The sequence below is a fragment of the Ambystoma mexicanum genome, chromosome 2q, assembly GCF_040938575.1.
Source record: "Ambystoma mexicanum isolate Mex_15411 chromosome 2q, UKY_AmexF1_1, whole genome shotgun sequence".
Taxonomy (NCBI): Eukaryota; Metazoa; Chordata; class Amphibia; order Caudata; family Ambystomatidae; genus Ambystoma; species Ambystoma mexicanum.
Genome location: NC_090924.1, coordinates 1,366,497,742 through 1,366,522,425, shown reverse-complemented (window position 1 = coordinate 1,366,522,425; position 24,684 = coordinate 1,366,497,742). Strand labels below are relative to the sequence as shown.

The 24,684-nt window shown below is 44.0% G+C and overlaps 1 protein-coding gene across 2 annotated transcripts in view; it reads left to right on the top strand.

Moving 5' to 3' along the window:
- GASK1A (golgi associated kinase 1A) overlaps positions 1–3,100 on the top strand; it is a 249,365-nt gene extending 246,265 nt beyond the window's left edge. For both annotated transcript variants that reach the window (XM_069648844.1, XM_069648843.1), the window contains one exon: positions 2,036–3,100. In XM_069648844.1, the coding sequence (XP_069504945.1) occupies positions 2,036–2,225 (190 nt within the window). In that variant the 3' untranslated portion in view covers positions 2,226–3,100. The remainder of the gene's footprint in view (positions 1–2,035) is intronic.
- Positions 3,101–24,684: the final 21,584 nt, after the last annotated feature.

Here is a 24,684-nt window from a genome sequence, read left to right as displayed (position 1 = left end):
CTTTCTCCCCCCTCCCTCTTTCTCCCCCTCTTCCTCTTTCTTGCCCTCTTACTCATTCTTGCCCTCTTCCTCTTTCTCGCCCTCTTCCTCTTTCTCACCCTCTGCCTCTTCTTCCTCTTTCTCTCCTCCTCTCCCTCTTTCTCTCCCTCTTGCTCTTTCTCTCCCTCTTCCTCTTCCTCACCCCTTCCTCTTTCTCCCCCTCTTTCTCTTTCTTGCCCTCTTCCTCTTTCTTGCCCTCTTCCTCTTTCTCACCCTCTTCCTCTTTCTTGCCCTCTTCCTCTTTCTCTCCCTCTTCCTTTCTCGCCCTCTTCCTCTTTCTCTCTTCCTCTTTCTCTCTTCCTCTTTCTCTCTTCCTCTTTCTCTCTCCTCTTCTCCCTCTCCCTCTCCCTCTTCCTCTTTCTCTCTCCCTTCCTCTTTCTCTCTCCCTTCCTCTTTTTCTCTCGCTCTCTCCCTTCCTCTCTCTCTCCCTTCCTCTTTCTCTCTCCCTTCCTCTTTTTCTCTCGCTCTCTCCCTTCCTCTCTCTCTCCCTTCCTCTCTCTCTCCCTTCCTCTCTCTCTTCTTCTTTCTCTCCCTCCTCTTTCTCTCCCTCTTCCTCTTTCTGTCCCTCTTCCTCTTTCTCTCTCTCTCGTCCTCTCCCTCTTTCTCATCTTTCTCTTTCTCGCCCTCTTCCTCTTTCTCTCTTCCTCTTTCTCTCTTCCTCTTTCTCTCTTCCTCTTTCTCTCTCCTCTTCTCCCTCTCCCTCTCCCTCTTCCTCTTTCTCTCTCCCTTCCTCTTTCTCTCTCCCTTCCTCTTTTTCTCTCGCTCTCTCCCTTCCTCTCTCTCTCCCTTCCTCTTTCTCTCTCCCTTCCTCTTTTTCTCTCGCTCTCTCCCTTCCTCTCTCTCTCCCTTCCTCTCTCTCTCCCTTCCTCTCTCTCTTCTTCTTTCTCTCCCTCCTCTTTCTCTCCCTCTTCCTCTTTCTGTCCCTCTTCCTCTTTCTCTCTCTCTCGTCCTCTCCCTCTTTCTCATCTTTCTCTTTCTCTCCCTCTTCCTCTTTCTCTCCCTCTTGCTCTCTCCCTCTTGCTCTTTCTCTCCCTCTTGCTCTTTCGCCCCCTTTTCCTCTTTCTCGTCCTCTCCCTCTTCCTCTTTCTCACCCTCTTTCTCTTTCTCGCCCTCTTCCTCTCTTCCTCTTTCTCCCTTCCTCTTTCTCTCTCTTCCTATGCCTCTTCGTCTTTCTCTCTCCCTTCCTCTTTCTCTCTCCCTTCCTCTTTCTCTATCGATCTCTCCCTTCCTCTCTCTCTCCCTTCCTCTCTCTCTCTCTCCCTTCCTTGAGAATTTGAATCGGAAACACAACTTTTTTGAACCTCCGACCCCCCCTTATACCTTGGGCCATGGGTGGAACTTCACAAAAGTTCCCCAAAAATTCTGAGGGGAGTGTATGCTTTTTGGGGGTCATTACGACCCATGCGTTAACCATGGCGCTATTAGCGCCATGGTTGACGCCCGTATTTTACCGATTGCGCCATGGTGGATGGCGGAATTACCGCCCCATTCCAAGGTTGGCGGGGCGGTAATTCCCCATTCATCATTGGCCTTTCCCCATTCCCATTTTTGCCCCCATAGGGTTCAATGGGAATGGGGAAGGCGGTAATTACGGTACCGCAAATTGTGGTACCGTAATTACCTCGAAAGTCCCTTTGCGGGTTCCTACCTTAACGGCTGGTAAAACTAGCCGTTAAGGTGGGGACCCGCAAAGGGAACTCGTAATTAGGTGGTAAGGAGTTAACAGCGCCGCCACCTTTTACGGCGCCGTTAACACCTTACCACCTCGGTCGTAATGAGGCCTTTTGTCTCTGGTTTCGTGTAGCTCTGTCAAACTGCACCAGTTATAAGCACCTTGCAAATGCCTCCTGCCTTTCCCTTAACCATAAGCACACAGTTATGCAGACTGACTGTAATACATATGTATCTATAAATATATTTGAAAATTAATGCATTACCTTTTGAAATTGACTTTGGTAAATGCTTTTATCTAATGCTTTCTTCCTGTATGGTTCAGGTTCCCTGAGAATGCTCTGGCTGTCCTGAGGTCTGGATGTTTGCAAAATATGCTCCTGAAGTCTCTGCAAGTGGACCAGGAATTCTGGGAAAGTCAAGGTGGATACAATGGCCTGAAACCGCTCGTGAACACCATTGATCGCAGGGGACAGATCTTATTAAAGTACATCCAGGAAAACCAACTCTCCTAGCATTTCATTCTGAAGGGTTATGGTTACAGACCTACAATGTGAATGGATGCGTTTACAGCGATGCATTGCAAAGGATGCATTTACAAGCCTGCATGGTGGAAGGATGCAAATACAGACCTCTGCGTGAGATGATGCATTGACAGACCTGACTTGTGAAAGGATGCATTTGCAGTGGTGCATTTACAAGCCTGCATGTTGGAAGGATGCAAATACAGATCTGTGTGAGATGATGCATTGACAGACCTGCATTGTGAAAGGATGCATTTGCAGTGGTGCATTTACAAGCCTGCATGTTGGAAGGATGCAAATACAGATCTTTGTGAGATGATGCATTGACAGACCTGCATCGTGAAAGGATGTATTTGCAGTGATGCATTGCAAAAGGAGTTTACATACCTGCATTGTGAAATGATGCATTTGCAGTGATGCATTTACAAGCCTGCATGGCGGAAGGACGCAAACACAGACCTCTGTGTGACATGATGCATTTACGGACCTGCATTGTGAAAGGATGCATTTGCAGTGATGCATTGCAAAAGGATTTACATACCTGCATTGTAGATGGTACATGTACAGACCTGCATTGTGAAAAGATGTGCTTGGTGGTTCCCTGTAAAAGGATGGAATGTAAAATGATATCTTGTGGAACAATGCGTTTAAAGACCTGCATTATAAAAGGATGGTTTTACATTGTGAAAGGCTTCATGTACAGACCTGCATTGTGAAAGGACCGTGCATTTACAGACGATCCATGAGGAATTATGCATTTACGGACCTGATTTGTCAAAGGATGCACTGAAAGTTGTGCCTTGGCAACGAATACATGTACTGTGATATATTGTGAATAAATGCTATTAAAGACCTGTATGATGAAAGGATGCATTTCTACTGCTGCATTTTGCAAGTCTACAGGGGTCGCTGACCATATTAGTTAGCATGCATGAAATCGACCTCTGTGCAGTCAGACTAGGCTGCATAAAGCCGCGGGACCTGCCTTGACACTTGCCATACCTATGCGTTTTAATACATTGAGAGCTGACAGTAGTAAGGGGAAAGGCAGTGTAGGAGCTCTGATTCAACTTCATTATTTACAGGTCAGGAATGTAGAGGGCTTTGTCATAGAAAACTGTGAAATATTGTGGACTAAACTGGAATTTAATCCTCATGCGACAGTGAATGTCTTCCGTGTATACAGACTCCCCTCCACCGCCTACCCCTTTTTAATATACTAGACTACATTCTTAGTTTGGGTGATCTGATTTCATCTACTCTTAAGCTAAAATCCAGAACCCTCATCCTGGGTGATTTTAATTTTGGTTTTGATGATGTGTCAGACACTCAGTCTAGACTGATCATTACCACATTCTGTGACTTAGGCTTTATGCAGCATATTAGATCTCCCACCCATGTTAAGGGTAGTGCTTTGGATTTGGTGCTCACTCAACGTTTTATTATAAGCAATTTGGGATGAAATCCCTGTCCCTGGTCTGATCATTTCCTTCTAGACTGGAGCCTGGAAAGCATACCTGGAAAGGCCTTGGTGTCACACAGAAACCTATGTAAACTGACTTCAGTTGCAATGGCCCCTTTCATTTCAGCTGCTACCTTTAACTTACCCAATTTGAACACAGCTGAGGAGCTGGCGGAGGCCTACTGTAGCCCCCTAGGAACAGCCGTTAACTGTCTGGCCCCGTGAAAACACACTTGTCCAAATCGCAGCCTAATAATATAAAATGGTATTCCTTTGACATCTATACCCTAAAAACAGCTAAGATCATCGCCTTGAAACAGTGGAAAAAACCCATTCCGCTGACGATAAAATCACCTACTGCATCATGGCTAAAGCACATACAAAAGCCATGATTGATGCCAAAAAAGGCTAAGGCTAAGAATTGCTAAGGCAACCTCCAACACCAGGGAGCTATTTATAATACTTAAAGAACTAGAGGACCCATGCCCAGCCCCCTCACAGGTCATCCAAGACTCTAGCTGGTGTTCATCTATTCCAAATGCCATGATTGACAGGTTGGTGAATATTCCAAAAGGTTTTTCCAAAACAGACCTTGGAAGAAGTGCCACTGTGGACCCTTCACCCCAGAGTAGCAATGATGGGTGTTCCATATTTGAATACCAGCAAATTGGTGAGTAATATTTAACCGAAGTTTTGAGGATATTAAAAACTGTAAGGGTGATGCTTGTCCTGCTTGTATAATTAAATAGTGTGGCCCCCCAGCTTGCCCCTCTGATTACAACATTTCTAAATGCTTCCTTTATGGAATGCACTGTCCCTTCAAAGATAAAACAGACCTGGATCTCCCCCTTAATTAAAAAATCCACCTTGGATGCGAGTGTGCCGGGTAATTATCGGGCAATCACAAATGTACCGTATTTGCTGTAAATACTGGGTAAAGTAGCACAGCTACAAATCCAAGAGTTTCTGTTCCAATTTAACATCTTGGGACAAAAACAATCTGGATTCAGACGTGCCTACAGGACAGGTCAACTCTTCTTGATTTAAAAACTAACATGTTTAACATCTTTAATAAGAGCTCAGCGTTGCTGATGCTACTAGATCTGTCCGCAGCATTTGACCTTGTGGACCACCATATCTCGACGGACAGATTATGTAGTACAGCAAATTTCTCTGCCTGAGCTGCTGGTTGGGTACTTTCATTTCTATCAGATCGAAAGTCCAGCGTCTTCTTCCCAGAGTGAAAGGCAGATGAGTTCTCAGTCCCCTGTGGCAAACCACAGGGTACTTGTGTCTCGCTAACCATGTTAAATATCTTTTTGCGTCCTTTATTCGATCAACTGGATGGAGCTGGGATTATCTATGCAAATTATGCAGATGATAGAGACCATGCTCTGGGCTCCATCTCCCTGATTCTTACCTACGGTCGCGTTCATACTTGGGTGAAAGCCAATAAGCTTGTACTTAATGACTCTTAAAACCGAGCGTAGGGTTGTAGGCACCCGTCAGTTTGACATTGCAGGCTGCTCTATTAACTCTTTCCAAGGTTAAGACTCTGGGAGTCGCCCTGGATAAAGATCTGTCCATGAAGGCGCAGGTGAACAGTCTCCTTTCATCTGCTTCATACCATCTGAAACTACTGGGACAGTTTTGCCCTTTCTGAATACTTCCAACTGTGCCCTGATTGCGCATGCCGTTATAGGTGCCAAGCTGGATTACTGTGCCAGCCTCTTGCTAGGGACTGCCAAAGGGGAACTTTCCTGGTTACAGGTCATCCAGAACAATGTGTTACGTATCGCGGAAGGATTGCTCAGAACAGATCATGTCTCCTCTGCTAGAAGAGCCTTACATTGGCTTTCCATGAGCAATCCAATAGTATTTCGTGTATATTGCATCACCCATCACTGTCTCTATGGTCAGGGACCTGAGTATCTGGCCAAAGGTATCTTCTGGCTAACTGCACGCACAAAACAATACCCTTTTGGCTATTTTCCGATCCAAACCTTTGTGCGTAGCAGAGGGGTCCTTTCCACATGCAGCTCTAAGCTGTGGAATGCGCTCCTACCTGATCTGCGAGCATGTACATCGCTTCCTACCTTCAAACGTGGACTGAAATCCTTTCTTTTTGCTGATCGCCCTGATTCCGTGACCTGCTGTTCCTGATCTTCGTTGTTTCTTTTCATCTCCCAGTGCCCCCATGACTCTGGGTTTTCTGTTTTGTGCTATATAAATAAATTGGATTCCTGCTCTATTGGTCCAGTGGGTCTGTGCAGGGGCAGTACTTTTTATTGCTTGGGTACATATCCCAGGGTGGGATAGCTTTCTCAGTGCCAGTGTTATCAGGCTTCTGATTTTCATGGCCGATATCCTGATCATGAGCTACTCTGGTCTTACCATTATCCCAAGCACCTCTCGTCCTCTCCATGCAACTGTTAATTTAACTTCTATTCCTGCCATCCCTTCCTCCTCCACCATTCCACTCTTTCTTCTCCGGAGCCCTAATAGACTGATATACCATGGTTAAGATCCTATCTAACTGCTCTTTCTCTGTCTCCCGGGTAGGTAAGTGTTTCTCAATCTTTCTGTTACGCCACAGAATCCCTCAAGGCACAGCCTTACACCCTCCATTTGTTTCACTTGGCACCTCTCTGCTATCCTCTATCGATTCCTCATGCGGTCTCCCTTCTCGCTTTTTTTTCTGATCCCAAATCTGTTTGCTTCTCTACCTTCTGTGACTTTCTTAATTTTACTATCTCCTCCTTTCTATCTGCAATCCATTACTGGATGGATGCTAACTTCCTACATCTTAACACCTCTAAGACCGAGATCCTCTTCTCCTCCTTCTCCCCTCTATTTTCTTTCCCTCATCCAATCTCTTCCTCTGCAATCTTGGTTTCTACTTGGACTCATCCCTCTCTTTCACCATGCACAATCTGCAACACAGTTTGTTCCCCGCGCACGGCTGGCATCTCCTACCCGGGACTGGACTGGTTTGGCTCCTTCTTGCTAATTATTCTCACTCTCTCTCTCTGCCCCCTTTCACCTCATCCTCTCGTTTTGTCATGTGGTGTCTCTATGGGATCTGCTCTTTCGTCTATTCTTTTTAGTGTATATCTTCAACCCGTGGCACAAGGCATTCATTCTTTTGACTTTCGCTGCAATATGTATGCAGATGATACGCAGATTGTGGTTCCTCTCAAACTTGATAATCTCACTGGGGCTGCAAATCTCAACAACCATCTGAGATACCGTCAGGAACTGGATGTGCCGGAACTAGCTTTAGCTTAACAGCGATATAAAATAGAGGTTTTGATTATCCTGTCTCCACCTGCCGTTTCCCTCTGGACTCCTGATTTCTGGCTCAAATCCTAAAGCCTCCCTCCTGCAGCCAGTAGCAACAAATCTGGGAGTGAAAATTGCTGCCTCATTTTTCATGGAAGCACAAGCACAAGACGGTTTTGTCTGAGTTCTGCACTAAGTCCTCAATTTTCTCCCGCTCGTCTACGTGCACCAGTTGTGGCCTCGCTGATTCAGTGCATGTTGGGTTATTGCAATGCACTATATCTGTCCCAGCCGGCCTACTTCTTAAACACACTGCAAGTGTGCACAATTCAGCTGCCAGGCTGTCTATGGCCTATCCTCTCATGACCACATTTCTTCCTTGCTGTGCATGCTTCATTGGCTTCCAGTGGCACGTGGCATTGAGTCTAAATCATTGTGCCTAGTCCACTGAGCCTTCAATGGCCTGGGTGGGTACCATGTGCAGCAAAAGTTCCACCATTACGTTCCTTGGCGGCTGCTCCGTTCATCCTCCGTTTTTTTTTTTGATTCAAGCTTTGAGAGTCTACTGGTCCAGAACTGGTGGCAGAGCATTTTCTGCATCTGCCACCCTCTTCTGGAATACGTTACCGCTCTATTTACGAATAATGGCTGACCATCTGGCTTTTAGTCTCCATCATAATACTTTTTTATTTAATTATCTCTCCCCTTGACCGCTCGCTATTCTCTCACTGGATCACTTTCAACGCCATGTTGCCTTGGGGTGTAAGCTGCGCTATACAAAACTGCTTAACGTAACAAACTACTAATCCCCCACACTAGTTCTTTCCTGTCTTTACTACTGTTCTCCCCGCCAATAATCTCAACCCACATTGTTGAATCTTTAACTCTTCTAAACATACTTTTGTCTTTCTCCCTCTACGTCTGTATCCCCCCTCCTCCTTATGCCCCATTTTAGTTTACGCAGCGCTGTGGCAAAAGCGTTATATACATCCCTAAAATACTGATTAATGTTCCGCCCAGGCTACCCAGGTGCATGCCAAACTCATAATACAGGTTCTCCAATCCCTGGGGTTTACCAAAGATTTACAGATATCGATGTGACCCCTTCACAGGACATGCCTGTTCTGGGTTTTGTGACACGGTGCTATCCGGAAACCCTCTGTCTACCCCAGACGGTAGTGGTGATCAGGAATTATTGAGAAGGGCGCTTCCTTTGACTGCCATTTTATATTTCCATTTGGCTAGGCTGTCGGGATTACTCTCCTCTTCGATGATCCAGGCAATTTTTGCAGGACCTCTCCATTATAAAGCTCTTCAGAGATTTGAAAATGTCGGTACTCCATTGAGGTTTGGGCTATTGATACTGGGTTCTACTTTCCACAAAAGCCAGGGAAGAAATACTCTGAAGGGTGCCCCACATGGAGATGTGAAACGGAAGGGCAATATTTGCTTCCTCCCCGCCCCAATCTCAAATTAGGATCAGTTGCAACTCCATGGGATTGGGTTGCCAAGTGTGTCATGACCTTAAATGGAAGTCTGTGGTCTCCTGGAGTTGCTGTGACTCTTACATATTTTGGAAATGTTTGCTGGTTCTTTCGCAGTCAGATGCTTCACAAACGGATACTCTGCGTGGAGCGGCTATTGATGGACAACAGTACAGCGGCTTGCTAAAAAAAAGCCATCGTTATTGCAAACCAGTGAGGAAAAGTCAATTAAAATCTAGAAGTTAAATAAAATGTAGTACATTGTGGTTATGATATGGCATTTGTAACGCGCCTATACACAAGTGTTTCAAGGCGCGACGAGGCAGGGAGGGGGGAACAAGGGGAAGACAGACAACGAATGCGTCACACTGCGTCATGTCCTTTGGGGGTCACGCAATAAACGTGTTAGTTGAGTGGAGATCCTCGCCGGGATGCATGACATAGAATGTGATCTACCCTAAGTTATCTACCTGGAGAGGCAGCTTTTTGTTTGCAAAGTGGCTGCTGTCAGGAAACATGTCGGGGTGCTGCATGGATGTCTCAAAAGTGTTTTTATGGTAAGAAGGACTGCATGTAGAAGGGTGTCCTCACATATCCCCTGTATCCAGATCTGCTGCAGGAGCTGGTGTCATATAGCAATCATGCCTATTCTTCCTAGTCAGTTTCTCAATGAGGCATTGATGAGAGGTATATACTAAAGAAAGAAAAACAGACCCATGACCTACATCCGACCCCAACACAGAAAAGCTGCTGACAACGCTTTGGAAGGGACATGGCCAGACATAGTCTCCTGTGCCCATGCTAAGGCTATATATGCCTGGGTACTGGCACCATATGCCAGTGTGATGCATTAGATGCCCAGGTATATGCATACATGCCTAGATATATGCCCAGATACAGCCATCATACCTAATGCACATATGCATTGGAATGAGTTTAATTTCTGCAGTAGGGGCGGGGGTGGGGGCGGTTTAGGGTGTGTTTGTTTTTGGGAAAGGCATTGTTTGTCATTGAGATCCATTATATGAAGTCACTTCGTGGCAGCTTTCAAAGGACCTTCAACATGTAGTTGGGGGCCATCTTTTATAAAGATGGATTCAGATTGGCTGTCAGTCACATGACTGCTGATCACGACCATCCGTTGAAGGTTGCTACTTGGTCAAGCTTTGAGCCAGTGCCTCCACAGTACAATGGTCTGTTGGGGGCCTCTATGGATCCCAGGGATTATCGGAGTTGTTCTAGTTCTCAACCCCACAAGACCAAGGTAATCAGCCTACCTTTCCTACAGGGACCTCCACCATATTCAGGCTGCACCCCTAGGCGCTGCTGAACCTAACTGCGTTCATAAGCACGTCTGTGTCATTGTGCGATTCACCCCCGACAACAGGAGATACTATTAGCAAATTCACACATTATTTACTACACATTGGTGCCAGTCATGTATAATGTTTTTGGCACCAGGAATTATATCAAAGGTTTGCTAGAGTTAATACATAGGCATTGAAGTGTGTGAAGCGATTCGGCATCCAGGTACACGAGATTATAGTGAAGTGTGCTCTGGTTATTGTGCATACATTAGATTCTGTAGAGTAGTGTTAAGAGGCTAAATTGATCTAGTTATTCCCGCAGAGTTTAAGGGTATCAAGTCTTCGTTTTATTGTTGAAATTTCAGATTTAAAAAAAAAAAATGTATTTCATGTTTGGTACATTTAATTCCTTTCACGTTACGTTATGAATAAGGAACAAACATGTATACAATCACTAATTACGTTTCATTCCTCATAACACCTTCAATTGCTAATATTTATCTAAACGTCGTTTACAGTTGTAATGATAAACGGCACACGCATTTGGAGGAAGTGCTTTTGTGAAGTGCTGTCGGCTGTGGAGGAGCCTGAATGCCCGTTTTCTGTGGATCCTGAACTACTATTCAAAAACTTGGTATAAGTAGTGTTATTTATATAATATACCTTTTTATTTTACTTATTTACAGAGCTACGAGCCTAAGCTCTGCCCCCTTTTCCCATAATCCTCATAAACAACGAGCCGCACGCATTTGGCGTGCACGCATTTGGAGGAAGTGCTTTTGTGAAGTGCTGTCGGCTGTGGAGGAGCCTGAATGCCCGTTTTCTGTGGATCCTGAACTACTATTCAAAAACTTGGTATAAGTAGTGTTATTTATATAATATACCTTTTTATTTTACTTATTTACAGAGCTACGAGCCTAAGCTCTGCCCCCTTTTCCCATAATCCTCATAAACAACGAGCGGCACGCATTTGGCGTGCACGCATTTGGAGGAAGTGCTTTTGTGAAGTGCTGTCGGCTGTCTGCTGGCTGAGGGTCTGAGGGCTGTGGGCAAACGTAACGTTCATTTTTCTCTTTTGAAGTTTTCCTGTCTGAATACCTTTTTGAGTATTTTTTTTTGTTGGTTTAATGGTGGAAGCTTTATTCTTGAGCAACGTTTATTAGAGTAATTGTCTTTCCACGAATATTTGAGTATTGTTTACTGCATGTTGTGCTTTTGTCTGGCAGTGCAACTAACTGATCAGTAAATAAGACAGTGTTGTCGGTGCCTAAAAGAGAGGCGATCACTGAGTGAAACTTACTTTCCTCTTTCGCAATTGACCGAATTGCATTTTGTTATCTTGTACTGAGTGTCACTTTGCTGGTAACATCTTGTAGCAACTAAGTGGTCGACCGTAGTTTACTGCAAACAAAATGGTAATGACTCTGCGCACCGGGATGCCGTCGAAAGAAGCCATCACCGTGTGTGCGCGTAAAGCCATTTGTACGCCTAAAACGTCTTCACGAACTATCAATCTCATGCGAGTCGGTAAATCCGCCTCTAGTATAAGAGCTTGTTCGGCAATGGCCGACATTAGAACATTCTGTGCTCTAGGGGGTAAAAGCGGAAGGAGCCATGAAAATGTTCAAAACCCAAGTCTTAATGGTCCTTTAAATAATCAGGATCTAGCTTGCAAAGATACTCAGGGGAGCAACGTGGGCACTCAATCCTCCCTCCCTGATTCGTTAATTGCTGCAGGAGTCCTTAATGTAATTGACCAGCAAGAACGGGGGGTGCGGGTGGGCGCAACCACAAAATGAAGTGATAGAAATCCTGGCTTGCACACAAACTACTCCCGGACATAGTAACGAGGAAACAGAGCTAAATCCCCCTGTCAGTCATAGTGATATCGAGACTTTTGATGATGTGAGAATGGTAAATACTCATAATAGAAGCATGGTTAGTTCACCTGAGGCAAAAAAGACCAGCAGTTCCAAGCAGGTCTTAGACGACATATATCAATCACCTATGATGTTTTCCCCTACGGTAAATGCATATTCTGTAATGTCCTGTTCTTTTGCTCAACCGACCCCTTGGTGGAATCACTCTGCTCCAAATGAAAAAACACAAGCAATACCGGGAAATTTTGTAATAGGTCTACGAACATCATTACAAACTATGAATGCAGCTTTGCTCTCACTTACACGTCTTCATGACACACTAGACACCAAAATAAATGATCAACATTCTTTATTAATTAAATTGTTGCAAAGAAATAAAGCTAATGAATCACATTGTGTATGCTGTGAGAAACAAACTAGCAGACATAACAGCCTGGTGTAAATTCAGAACCAAGAATCGAAGAAATAAAATCACAGGCTGATGAAATTCTACTAATTGATTGCACACAAAATCAACAGACTGCTTTGCAACTGGGGGCGAAAAAAAAAGAAGGAAGTCTAACAGAACTTGTTAAGGAAACCATTACTATTGACCCCCATAACGATAAGTGTCTGGAAAGCACTTCCATAAGTACCAACCAAGATAAAAATTAGGAGTGCAAACCAGGGCAATCATGCACTAAAAAAAAAGAAAGCCAAGTCTAAGAACTTGGAAATGGCCAGTAAGCAACCTCAGGTACAGATGAAAAACAATGTGGCTCTAACTGCTTCTGGGGCATCAGAGAATAGTAATGCCCTAACGTATAACATTTTTGATACGAAAAAGAAAGAAATAAACACTATTGGCAAAACAGCAACAAAAAAAACAAAAAATGTCCCAACGGTTGCAAATTCTAAAATTACAGACACAAGGCAGTTTATCCGTACCCTAACGCTACCCAAAACAGCTGCTGCTGTAGCTCATACGGCCATCGCTAATAAATACCGAAATGTGATATTACAAAAAGCGAGTCAAGGTCGACCGACACAAAATACGCCTGCAGAATATGAGCCCTTAGACAATTTAATCCTTTTGGCAAAACAGCAAAGGGAAGTTGCTAATGGTAATACTGTAAAGGAACAAGTTAGAATGGTTGGTAATAGTGAACCAGATGTCACATCAAGCACATTACCGGATCAGCTAAATGGTCATTCTAAGAATACTGAGAGATTGCCAATGAGGGAGAAATCAGAACAAACTGGTGAGGGGGATAAATGTTATGACTCAGCAAATCAGTATCAGGATAATGAGTGAATGGAAAACGGAAATAGATTAATCTTTAAAAAGAATTATTGCTCAGGTGAACAGGCAAAAGAATCAAATAGGAAATGCCATGAGTGGTGTAGCACAAACACCTTTGATCAACACCACAAGACAATTTAATAGTTTGTCACATGCCAAAGTAAGCTATGCAACCAAAGCGGGGTTCCGTACTCCATTGAGATATTCTAATACAAACTGTTTAATGATGCAGTGTCGCCCTCATCCCTTTCGCAGGTTTGATCTGAATAGACAATCCGTGATGAATATATTTGCAGAGGTTCTAGCTCTTGAAGGGATATGTTCGAGTGACATAGACCAGATAGAATTCCCTCACAGAAATGACTTGTCTATGATAAAGTTATGGATGAAATCAAGCTTTGTTAAAAATGCTGTGGGAGGCGAGAGACCTGTATGAACTGGGTTTTATTTTACTAAATCCAGCTCTTTTTGATCAACAACAGCCCCCTAACCTGAGAAATCAGTATGTTCCTAAACCAAATGTGTACTACAAAGGTCAAAATCAAAACTCACAGACAAATGTGGCAAGATTGGATGAACAAATGTTGGATACTAGAGAAATGAGACTGAATAACAACTAACTAGTCCAAAATCAGAAGCCCCTCTCTCTAGCCTCCTGGAATACAAGAGGCTTTAAGCATCTTACTAAATCTAAAGATAGCTTATTGATGAGTTATGATATTTTCGCTTTTCAGGAAATATGGCTTTCCATCGCTCCTGTTTGAGATAATCATGTTGTATTATTGATTCCAGCTATTGTGCCAGTCAGAGGTAGACCCATGGCAGGTTTAATGGTAGCTATAAAATCTTCTCCCAATATGCAAATTGAGCCATGGTTTTCTCCGAATAGCTTTTTGCAATTGGTAAAGATAAAATTAAAGTAATCAGATATCGGATTGATAAACTTCTACTGGAATCACGATGCAATATCTGATTCTGACTTTTTCGATGCCATGGATGAAGTACTAAAATTAACAATACTGGACCCAATTTGTAGTCATGTAATTATCACTGGAGATTTGAACTTAACATGTTTACCCCAAGAGGGGAAACCTCTGACTCCGATAGCTAAACGATGGAATGCTTTTATGGTTGAACGTCAGTTCCTAATGTTAAATGGAGCAAAAAAGGGTGATATGCCACCCTAGAGTACTTGGCATAGATGTTCACATACAGCAACAATTGATTATACTTTTGTTGACAAAGATCTGTTTAATCACATAACTGAATTCCAAATTATAGCTCAGGAAATAAGTGACCATGATATTCAATCTACAAAATGGTCCTGGTTTCCAGAAAATAAAACATATGATTCATCCCTAGCTCGAAATTTAATGACAAACTCTGCACAAAATAGGATCCATTGGACTCCTTTATCTCTACAAATCCTAAGTGAAAATTTGAATCGATTACCGAATGGAGATGCACACTATGGGCCTCATTATAACTCAGGCAGTCCGGAAATAACGGTGACGGTAAACCCGCCACCACTGTTGTTTCCGGACCGCCTGATCCCGACTCCTGCAGGCGGGAGGTGATGTTCCCGCCAGGTCTGACCTGGCGGGTTTAACACCGCCCGTCTGCAGGCGGACGAGGAAACACCGGCAGCATTACGAGATGCTGCCAGTGTTTCCTTGATCCCCATTCCCATCGAGTCCCATAGGACTCGATGGGAATGGGGATTAACACCATTCCGCCTCCGTGATTCCCGGAAAACCGGGGTTGTAATGCCCCGGTATTTCCGGGAATCACGGATGCGGAATGGTAATATGAGTCCGGCGGTAACCAGGCGGTTTTACCTCCTCGGTTACCGCCGGACTCGTAATGAGGCCCTATGGCTCCAATATCTTCCCTTCCTATGTTGAAGAAATGCACATTTTTAGAATGAAGAAAAAGAACCATAACAGAACAGATCTTAGAACTTTAAATACATTTGACCATGAGGTGGACCTCTATAAAACTCAATATCGAGCTGATAGAAGAAAAATCATAAAGAGAAACCCTCCTGATTGCCTGCCCCAATTGAATACTCTAAAATGTAAACATAAAAACTGGATAAGAGCAAGAACGGCCCTAATGTATCAACGAGACGTAGAGATCATGCTGAGGAGTTTTCAAGAGAAGAATTGAGCAAAAATATGGTCGCACTTAAAATATACTCAAAACAAAACCCAAATGGTGAACCAAATGAATCCGATTCCCCAAGAAGTGTGGGCTGTTTTCTACAAATCCTTGTACGCTGACACATTGACTACTAGGCGTCAGGACACTGATGAGTGGAGTAAAATAGAGAACCTTGTCTTTGACATTGATGACATCCAACTATTTATCTCAAAACTGTCTACTTCTCATGCTCCGGGCCCCGATGGACTTTCCAATTTTATGATAAAAAAAAATCCCACTGCATGGGCACAAATTCTAGCTACCATTTTCAATCAAATTGTGTTAACGCGGTGTATCCCTGACTCCTGGAGGAAATCCATCACCATACCCATTCATAAGAAGGGGGATAATCAAAACCCTAGGAATTAAAGACCTATATCTCTTTTGGACATACCAAGTAAAATTTTTGCGTGACTATTATTAAGAGATATTAATAAATAGTTGAATGGCGCAGGAATAAGAGACCCAAATCAAACTGGCTTTATGCCAGGGATGGGGACAGCAGTTAATCTTCACATATTGGAAGTCATAAAGAAACAAGAACATCAGAAAGGCCAGGTAGTTTACATGGCCTTTATTGGCTTCCAGGCCGCCTTCGATTCAGTGTGCAGGAAACTTCTAATTAATAAGCTAAAGGAAGCAAAATGTCCTGATTATCTCACTTTTTGGGTTAATGAATTACATTCACAAACCACAGTTCAAATTAGACTGGCCCTAGACGGTATTCTGTCAGATCCAATTGAAACTTTCCGTGGGTTAAAACAAGTGTGCATACTGGCAAGTACCTTGTTCAATTTTTTCATGTCGGCGGTGCAGCAAGAGTTTATGAACATCAAATCTGATGCTCCCTGTTTGGGAGGTCATGCAGTCCCCTGGTTGTTCTGTGCCGACGATCTAGTGTGGCTCGCTAAGATGCCAGGGGGCCTGGAAGCACTCTTATGTTGCTTAACTAACTATGCTGATGTAAATCTGTTAAAATGTAACCAAGATAAGTGTAAAATCATGATACTAGAGCCCAAGAAGAAAAAAGCCTCTAAAATTAGAGAGTGGCAAATCCAAAACGTTAACATAGGAATTATCACTGAATACAAGTATCTGGGAATAACAATTAGTAATGACCAACAGGATAAACCATACTACAGTGTAATTGAAAACAAAGTTAACACCGGTATAGCCCAGTCAAAGATAATACAGGCCAAATTTGGAAAATGTTTGCTACTTCCAGCCATTACATTTTACAAGCAAAAAGTTAGACCCATAATAACTTAGAGGGCAGAAACCAGAGAGATCATCCTAGAGAGTGTTTGGCTAAGATCCGAGGGACGTTTCTGGAAGAAGGTCTGTGGCCTTCCAATGTCTATATCAATGTGTCTATTAAGGCACGAAATGGGGCTAGTATCTTTGTATGCGATAAAGTTCTGTCATTGTATCGAAAATATCTGACAGCTGTGATAGAAAATTAAATAATGTACACAATGGGAAAACACATGTTGGAATCAATGAATGCAAATATCCTGAAATGGAGAAAATGGGTAAAAGTATTGATGGACATGTCCGGCATTGATGACGATCTACTTATTAATAATCCCGTGAGGGTGAAAATGAAACACTGGTTTTATGATAGGATAATAACTAGAGATGCATGTATGAAACTGAGTGTTTAAACAACAAGCTTTTGCAACTAAAAAACTTCATGTAATTGAAAATTATCTAACTAAGTTTCCTGACCCCAAATCCAGGTATTCATATATGAGAATAAGGCTGAACATTTGCCTAATGAATCAAGGGCGATTCATGAGAAATAATACATCCAACGCCAGCTGTAGATTTTGTCTTGCACCATCAGTTACAGATGCACTAAAACATCTAATCTCTGAATGCCCTGCGTTACTGCGGAAAAGATGTCAAATGTTTAAACACCTATTTGAGATCTATTCCATGTTGAGCGAGGAAAGCTTTTGGAACGTTTTGTATAACAGTCAGTCTGCAAACATGAACAGTGCGAGTCTTCTGTTTGTTGAATCGTTAAATTTGCTGAATCAAACTGATACCATCCATTTCAAAGTGGCATGATCCAGCAAATAACTGTTCTTAAAATGATGAGTGTTCTTATGTAATGAAATGCACTCATTAGAGATTGTATTGTCAAACCTTTTTTTTTTAATGTAACCATTTTTTATACTGTGTGATGTTTAATTTTTTGAAAGGCTGTATTTTACAGCTATATCAAAATAAAATAAATTTTAAAAAAATAAACGGTACATCATACTCTTCCCATATGCGGTTAAACGGGGACTCCACAAAAACAGTTTGTATTATGAACTCATTTCCTGAAAGATCCAACAAGCCTGAACATTTTAGGATCGGTTTTTAGCATTTCGACCTCCGGATTCAGTCCACAAAATCTACAGTGTTGATCTTCTGCTAACCAAGCACATCTTACAAATGTTATTTACTGGGTTGGATAGAGAACCTTAAAAATTGTTAGCTAATCATGGGACACAGAAAAATGTTCTGATATTTTGGCTGTTTTGTGTCTTGCACCTGTAACAACGGCATGGTATCAAAGTAAGACAGACACAAATAACCCTACTCTCCACCTATGCTTCCCACTCCTGACCACTCAACACTGGAGTTCCACAAGGAGCATGCCTATCAGCCCTCCTGTTTAACCTCTATATGTCCACCCTCCCACGGATAATCTGCTCGCACAATATCCTGTGCTATAACTACGCCGATGACACACAACTAATCCTAAAACTCCTGAATTCAAAATCCAACTGCCAACCCGACCTCGCCTCCTGCTTCCTCGACATAGATCACTGGATGACCACAAACCACCTCTTGCTAAACCCCTCCAAAACTGAAATCATGGTATGTGGCAACACCGAACTTCTTCCGCACCCGCTACCCTGGCCATCTGCCATGGGCAATTCCCCGACACCCTCAAATTCAGTAAAAAACCTTGGATGCACCCTAGACTCAGACCTAACCCTCTCGCTCCAAGTCAACAACGTCTCCAAGTCCTGCCACTACCACTCTGAGGCGCATTTTTCCATACCTCTCCTTTCCCAACGGACTCTCTGCAATCCAATCAATTGTTATGTCAAGACTGGACTATGCTAACCCCCTCTACCTCGGAGTCCACGCGTACCAACTGACAAAGCTACAAAGAGCACAAAACGCTGCAGCCAAACTGCTACTAGCACTTGGCCCAAGAGATCACATCTCCCCAGCCCTCAAAACTCTGCACTGGCTTCCGGTTGCCCGAAGGGTGACCTTCAAAACCTTATGCATCTCTCACCGAGCAATGCATAAAACCGGACCTCAATATCTTCAACACAAACTAAAACCCTACTCTAACATCAAGCTCTGCCAGCCTCCTAGTCATACCAAAAAGCAACTCAGTCAGGTTAGGTGGATCATCATTCTCAGCCCTTGCCCCACTGTGTGGAACGCACTTCCACCCCAACTCTGACTCACAGAGGACCTCATGTCTTTCCGCAAATTACTGAAAACACTGGATAACAGCAATCAATGACCTTAGCCCAAAGCTGCTTTATCATAAATAACAATCCAGCATCATGATCCGAGCGAGAAATCGAAAACTAATAACCGCCAATGTAAATTATAACGGATAAACTGAATAAAGCCAGTGAAGTGGATGAAATTAGTAAAGTGGATTAGAGGAATAAACCGGATGAAAGCAGTGAAGTGGATGAAATTGAGGAAATGGATGAAATCAATGAAATGGAAGAGAGGAACGAAATGGCCGAGAGGAATAAAGTGGATGAGAGGATGGAAAGGATGAGTACATGATACGGAAGGGGTGCATGAAATAGAGTGCATGGAACGGATAGAAAGCATGGAATGACAGAGTGCATTGATTGAACCGTACGGATGGAGTGCATGGGACGGAGGGAGTGCATGGGACGGAGGGAGTGCATGGGACGGATGGAGTGCATGGGACGGATGGAGTGCATGTGACAGATGGAGTGCAAGGGATGGATGGAGTGCGTGCGACGGATGACAAGGGTAGAATGGATGAAGTAGGTGGAACAGATGAAGAGTGTGGTGCGGATGAAGAGTGTGGAGCGGATGAAGAGTGTGGAGCAGATGAAGAGTGCGGAGCGGATGAAGAAGTGTGGAGCCGATGACGTGCGTGGAGTGCATGAAGTGCGTGGAGCGGATGAAGTACGCGGAGCGGATGAAGTGGGTGTAACAGATGGAATGCATGGATCGGACGATGTGCATGGATCAGAAGGAATCCATGGAACTGATTGAACAGATGGAGTGTATAGAACTGAGGGAGTACATGCGAGGGATGGAATTTTTGGAACAGTTAGGGGGCATGGAATGAACATTCTACATGAACGGTTGGAGTGCACGGAATGGTTGGAGTTCATGGAACGGTTGATGAGCATGGAACGGTTAGAGTGCATGGAGATGTTGGAGTGCATGGAATGCATGGTGCATGATCTCAAGCACCTACTGAAAACCACCATATCACATCACCATGCTTACTCTCTTCTATACACCAACACTCAACTAGAACACAGGGATACTATGACACATTTGGTATAGCTGTCCTCATACCAACACCTGCCACCTACTCCACATCATCCTAAATAAACACAGCTGGCTGCACACCCGCCAGCCTAGGCGTTCTCCTCAGTCCTAATGCAGCCAGAATCAGTCTGGTATCACCCTGCCATAACAAACACATACTCCTGATCTCCCAACCACCGCACCTACCGCAAAGAAGCAGCTATCATACGAGTGCCACACCTGCTGCACACATATCCGGTGCACACACGCACCTCATGACTCTCTCTCTCTCTACTGACTTGAACTACGGTTCCTGAGGGCTTTCAACCTACCAGTCCCTTGAGATCATACCAATGGTACATAAGGCGCTATATAAATGCAAAGTAACATAACATAACAAGTGACCACAGTTCAAGGTGGTTTATTGAACTTTATCAAGGGTGTGATGAACACCTATCTAAACCTAAATCTAAGATGGGACCAAGCTAATACCATCAAATAATAATGCAGTCTTAGTGGAGTCTCATCAAAATAAAAGGGCCTATACTAAAAACAAATCTATTGCGAATCCTCACCACAAAGCTACAAATGGTGTGGGGCAATGTTCATGAAAGAGAAAGTGTCCACAAAATGATAAGTCAGGATGATAAGGCCGTTGGCCTCCCTTCCCATGTTTTTAGCACAGGACAGGACGGTTCACTCAAGTATAGCACACTCTTGGGCATCTTCGGCACAAGGCCACAGTTTCTTTTACCAACATCAGGGTCTTATGTGCCCAAGTCTTACGTTCAAAGTCTCTTGATTCAGAGGGCCTGATGTAACAAAAACAACGAAAATGTTCCTTTGCAAATATTCAAGTCAGGTGAGTCCCTCTTCACCCTGGATCCCCCTCAGCTGGGCTCAGATCCTTTTTAATACAATTAGCCTCCCTCAGACGGGCTCAGACCAATTTTAGTTTGTTGGCATCCCTCAGTTGGTTCATTTTGGCCACATCAATATCTTCTGGGGTGACTCGCAGTTCATCCTGGATCCCCTCTTCCGGGATCAGATCCCCTTTACAATTGGCCTCCCTCAGCTGGGCTCAGACCAATTTCACTTAATTGGCTATTAAAGATTTTTTAATGGCCACAGGATTTAGCTTGACCCGTTGCAGGACCACTTCGATTTCACAGTTCAATAATTCTCTCACGCTCAGTTGGATACCAAACCGAGTGAATGAGCACCCACGTGGCGCTGGATCACTCTGAACTTTATGAAAATGAAATAGGTACCATATACAATCACATACCTTTCATCTTTCCTCATACAATGTTGACGCTTGCAACATTCATCGCAACACAGTCTGCTATACGGGCCGGTCTGCTATCAGTCGCTCCGACTCACCGGCTGTGTTAAATTCTCTGGCGCTGATTTATTGCCGGAGTCAAGGATAGTACCATGGTGGCAATATATTCTACCTGCCTTGGCTATCAATGTGGGAGGGCCCTTTGCACCTTCTGCACACACTGCACCATTCTATAGCTGCAATTCCTGGTCTTATGTTTCTTTTCGTCAAGGCCTCTTGAAAGTCATGGTTCTTCTCCCAAAAGGTCAAGAGTAGTTCCCACCATGCAGTCCTCTCTGATCTCACTGTCTTTCTTCTCAGTTTAAACTGCCATCTCGGAATTGCTGCTTCCTCGTGTGTTTTGCCTCGCTCAGAGTGTGCTTTCGTGCTCCGCCTTCTATCTGTGTGGGGAAGCGTAATTGAAGTCTGGTGTGTGTAATTATCAGTAATTGCCTGACTCTTGTGTTGGGACATGTCCGGTGTATACGCTTTGGTGTTAGTCTGTTGACGCTCATGATGAACTGTCCCTGAGAAAGTGTTTGTGTCGGGAAAGGGATGGAGGTGGGTGGTTAGCTTCTAGGTATGTGCCTGGTAGGATGGGGAAAAGGTGTTACAGGGAAGGGAATACCATGTCTGACCCTTCGGTGTCCCACTTCCACTGCCCGAAGACCCGTCATCCAGGTGATCCTCTGGCAATGGTCTACCCCCAGGAACTGGATCCAATAGCGATGTCATGGCTACATCCTTTGCATTTGCTTATGCACACATCGCTAGCAGTAACATAGCGTGTAGCAACCTGTTCTATGGCCCATTGCAGACCATCCTGCCTGATACCTTAAACCCCTTAAAATGAGTTGCACTCCATTCCTTCACCAACCATCACTTCTGATACATATGCACTTGCTAACCGAAGAAGTGCACTATGCCGGAAACATGAACCATGGCACACTGTAGACCATCGTGTCTGACCCCTCCAATATCCCCACTCATAGGAATCTTTACTATAGAACCCTTGCAGCCATGCATTCAGATTATGGTGTAACTAAGTGGGACCAAACCATACCAATGGCAGATGTAGGCGATGCAAGTGCCAGTTACACAAGATAACATAACATAGCCAAAGTATGCATTCATTTTGTCAGGTACCATCTGAAATGGAAGGACACTCCTATCAGTCAAGTCACACCATGTATATGTAGGTACAGAAATCGTTTGCCAAGTGCAAATCCATCTACAGCCTCATATGCACAAGTAGACAATTGTATTTTATCTATAAACACTGATAATCGCCTTCAGCTATCTGGCAAGCAACAGAATATTGTATATTATAAGAGAAACCTTTTATAAAAAAAGATTTGGTGAGGTGAACTCTGTAGGTGTTACTGGGAGGTACAATGGAAGGCTCTCAGATGGTTTGAGCGCTAGGATGTTTGGTAGTGGCCTGTTTCTTGTTTTTCTCTTTCTTTCATTTTTAGGTTTCCAGTCTTGCAGTGTTGGGGCTGTTGGAACTGTGTCTTTTGTAGATGGCCAACTTTTCAGTTAAGTAAGATGTTGTGGAACTTGGCTGGTATTGGCAGGAAAGTGTAGCTCCCTGGGAAATGGGCGCTGGAAGAAATGCTCACGTTTTCTAAAGTCCTTGATGACTCTTGCTGCAGCATGTTGTATTGCTTTGAAAAGTATGAGGACAGAGTCCAGGATAGGTATGTTCATGCCAGCCACAAGTGAATGAGTGCTAGACCAGCTTTTCAACACTAAAATGTATAGTTGGGTGTTGTCTGTGTATAGCTGTACCAAAGTACAAAATGCTGGGGTGCTTCAGGAGCGATCCCAGGGAAGCCGCCTTTCTAGAGATAATGTGGCCTTGAATGCCTACTTTATTTTATGCCCCCCCTAAAGTCCACAAGGGCCTGACACCACCACAAAGCGGATCAAGCAGAATCAGATCACTATTGTAGCCACTATAGCAATGTGTAGATTAATATACAGAGACAGTCTGCTTAAATGGATATCTACTGTTTCTGGTTGCCCGGGATATAGAAGATTGTATACAAGCATACTGCAAAGAGGAACTTTATGTTCCAAAAAGGTTTGTTAAAAAGAACAACATTTTAGATACCATCCATGTCATTTGTTATACAGTAGGCTGACATAGCTTTGATAAACAATTATATTTATTTTAAAATTTGTTTATTGGCATTTAAGTTTTTCATCGTTATACAATATATTGGCCGGAATCTTTACTCAGAATATCCGACTCTTATGCAAAAGTTGAGCCTTCTTAAACAAAAAACAACACATAAACACAACAAATTAACAGTAACTGTTTCCTTAGTGAGGGGGGGTAGCAGTCATCAAGCTTCCGGAAATGGCAGGTGGTAGGGCGGCTGGCGGGGGTGGGTGAGTTCTTTTCTGGCATCCTGCTGGGGCCGCTGAGATCTGGGTGACGACTTCTTAGCCGACCATGTGGGTTGAGTGGTCAGCGGGGTGAATCCTTCAGGGAGGTTTATCATCTGAGGAGCGGGACAACCTGGACATGGTGTCCTTCCAAGCTGCTAGGGACATGCTCGAGTCTTCCTTGGATCTGGTGATGCTGGCCTCCCAGGCACTTGTTTCAGCGTTCGCCCATCTTTCGAATTCTTTGCGCCATACTTTATAGTTAGGACCTGCAGGCTTTTTCCAGGCCATGGCGATAGTTCTCTTGGCTGTTATGCACAGTAAGTCCATTAGTCTGACAGCATATTTGAGTTTGGCCAGCCTAGGATAGATGCCTAGTAGGCATTCGGCTGGGGTCCATTTGAACCTAGTTACTTCCGCTTCTTCGCAGCTACGCTTCACTCCTGACCAGAGGTTCTGTACCTTGATGCAGTTCCATAGCATGTGGATCATGTCTGCCGCATCAACTCCGCACCAGGTGCACTGTGTCTGTGTGGATTTGTTGAATTTTGCTATTCTGCTTGGGGTTAAGTAAGTACGGTATAGTACATTTAACTGTATTAGTCGAAATCTCTGGTTCCTGGAGACCTCTTTTGGGAACGACAGTGCTCTGTCCCATTCTTTTTCCGATATCTCTTGTCCCGTGTCTGCTTCCCAGTAGGTCTTCAGTGCAGCGCTACGAGGGTTGGGGTTGTCAATGAGGAGGCTGTAAATTTGAGATACTGCCCTCCCGCCTTCGCTCAAGCTATACATCAGTGTCAAGAAGGGATCTGCCTCCGGTTCTTCCGGCCAGGTGGTCCATTTTGTGCGAGCAATTTTGTGGATCTTTTGGTACCATAAGAATTGGCCAGTGTGGATGTCTTCCACTGCTTGTAGATCGGCGAATTCCCTAAATACACCGTTGGCATATAGATCACTCCATGTGTACACCCCATCTTTTTCCCAAAGCCTAATGTTATATAGGCTTGTGTCGGATTTACCACTTCCTGAAATTAATGGCATTTCTTGGGAGTATGATTGCTTCAAGCGCAAGACTGTAGTGGCTCTGTGCCATATTTTTCTACCGAGGGTTGCCAGAAATGGTATTCTGCGTATCAGATTCTGGGGGGCCCAGATTAGCTCCTTCAGTCGAATTGGGGAAATCGAGGCCTGCAGCAGAGGGGTTTCAGAGGTGGGTTCATCTGCCAACCTCTTGGACACATGACTCAGATGAGCTGCAAGGTAGTACTTTTCCAGACTGGGCAGG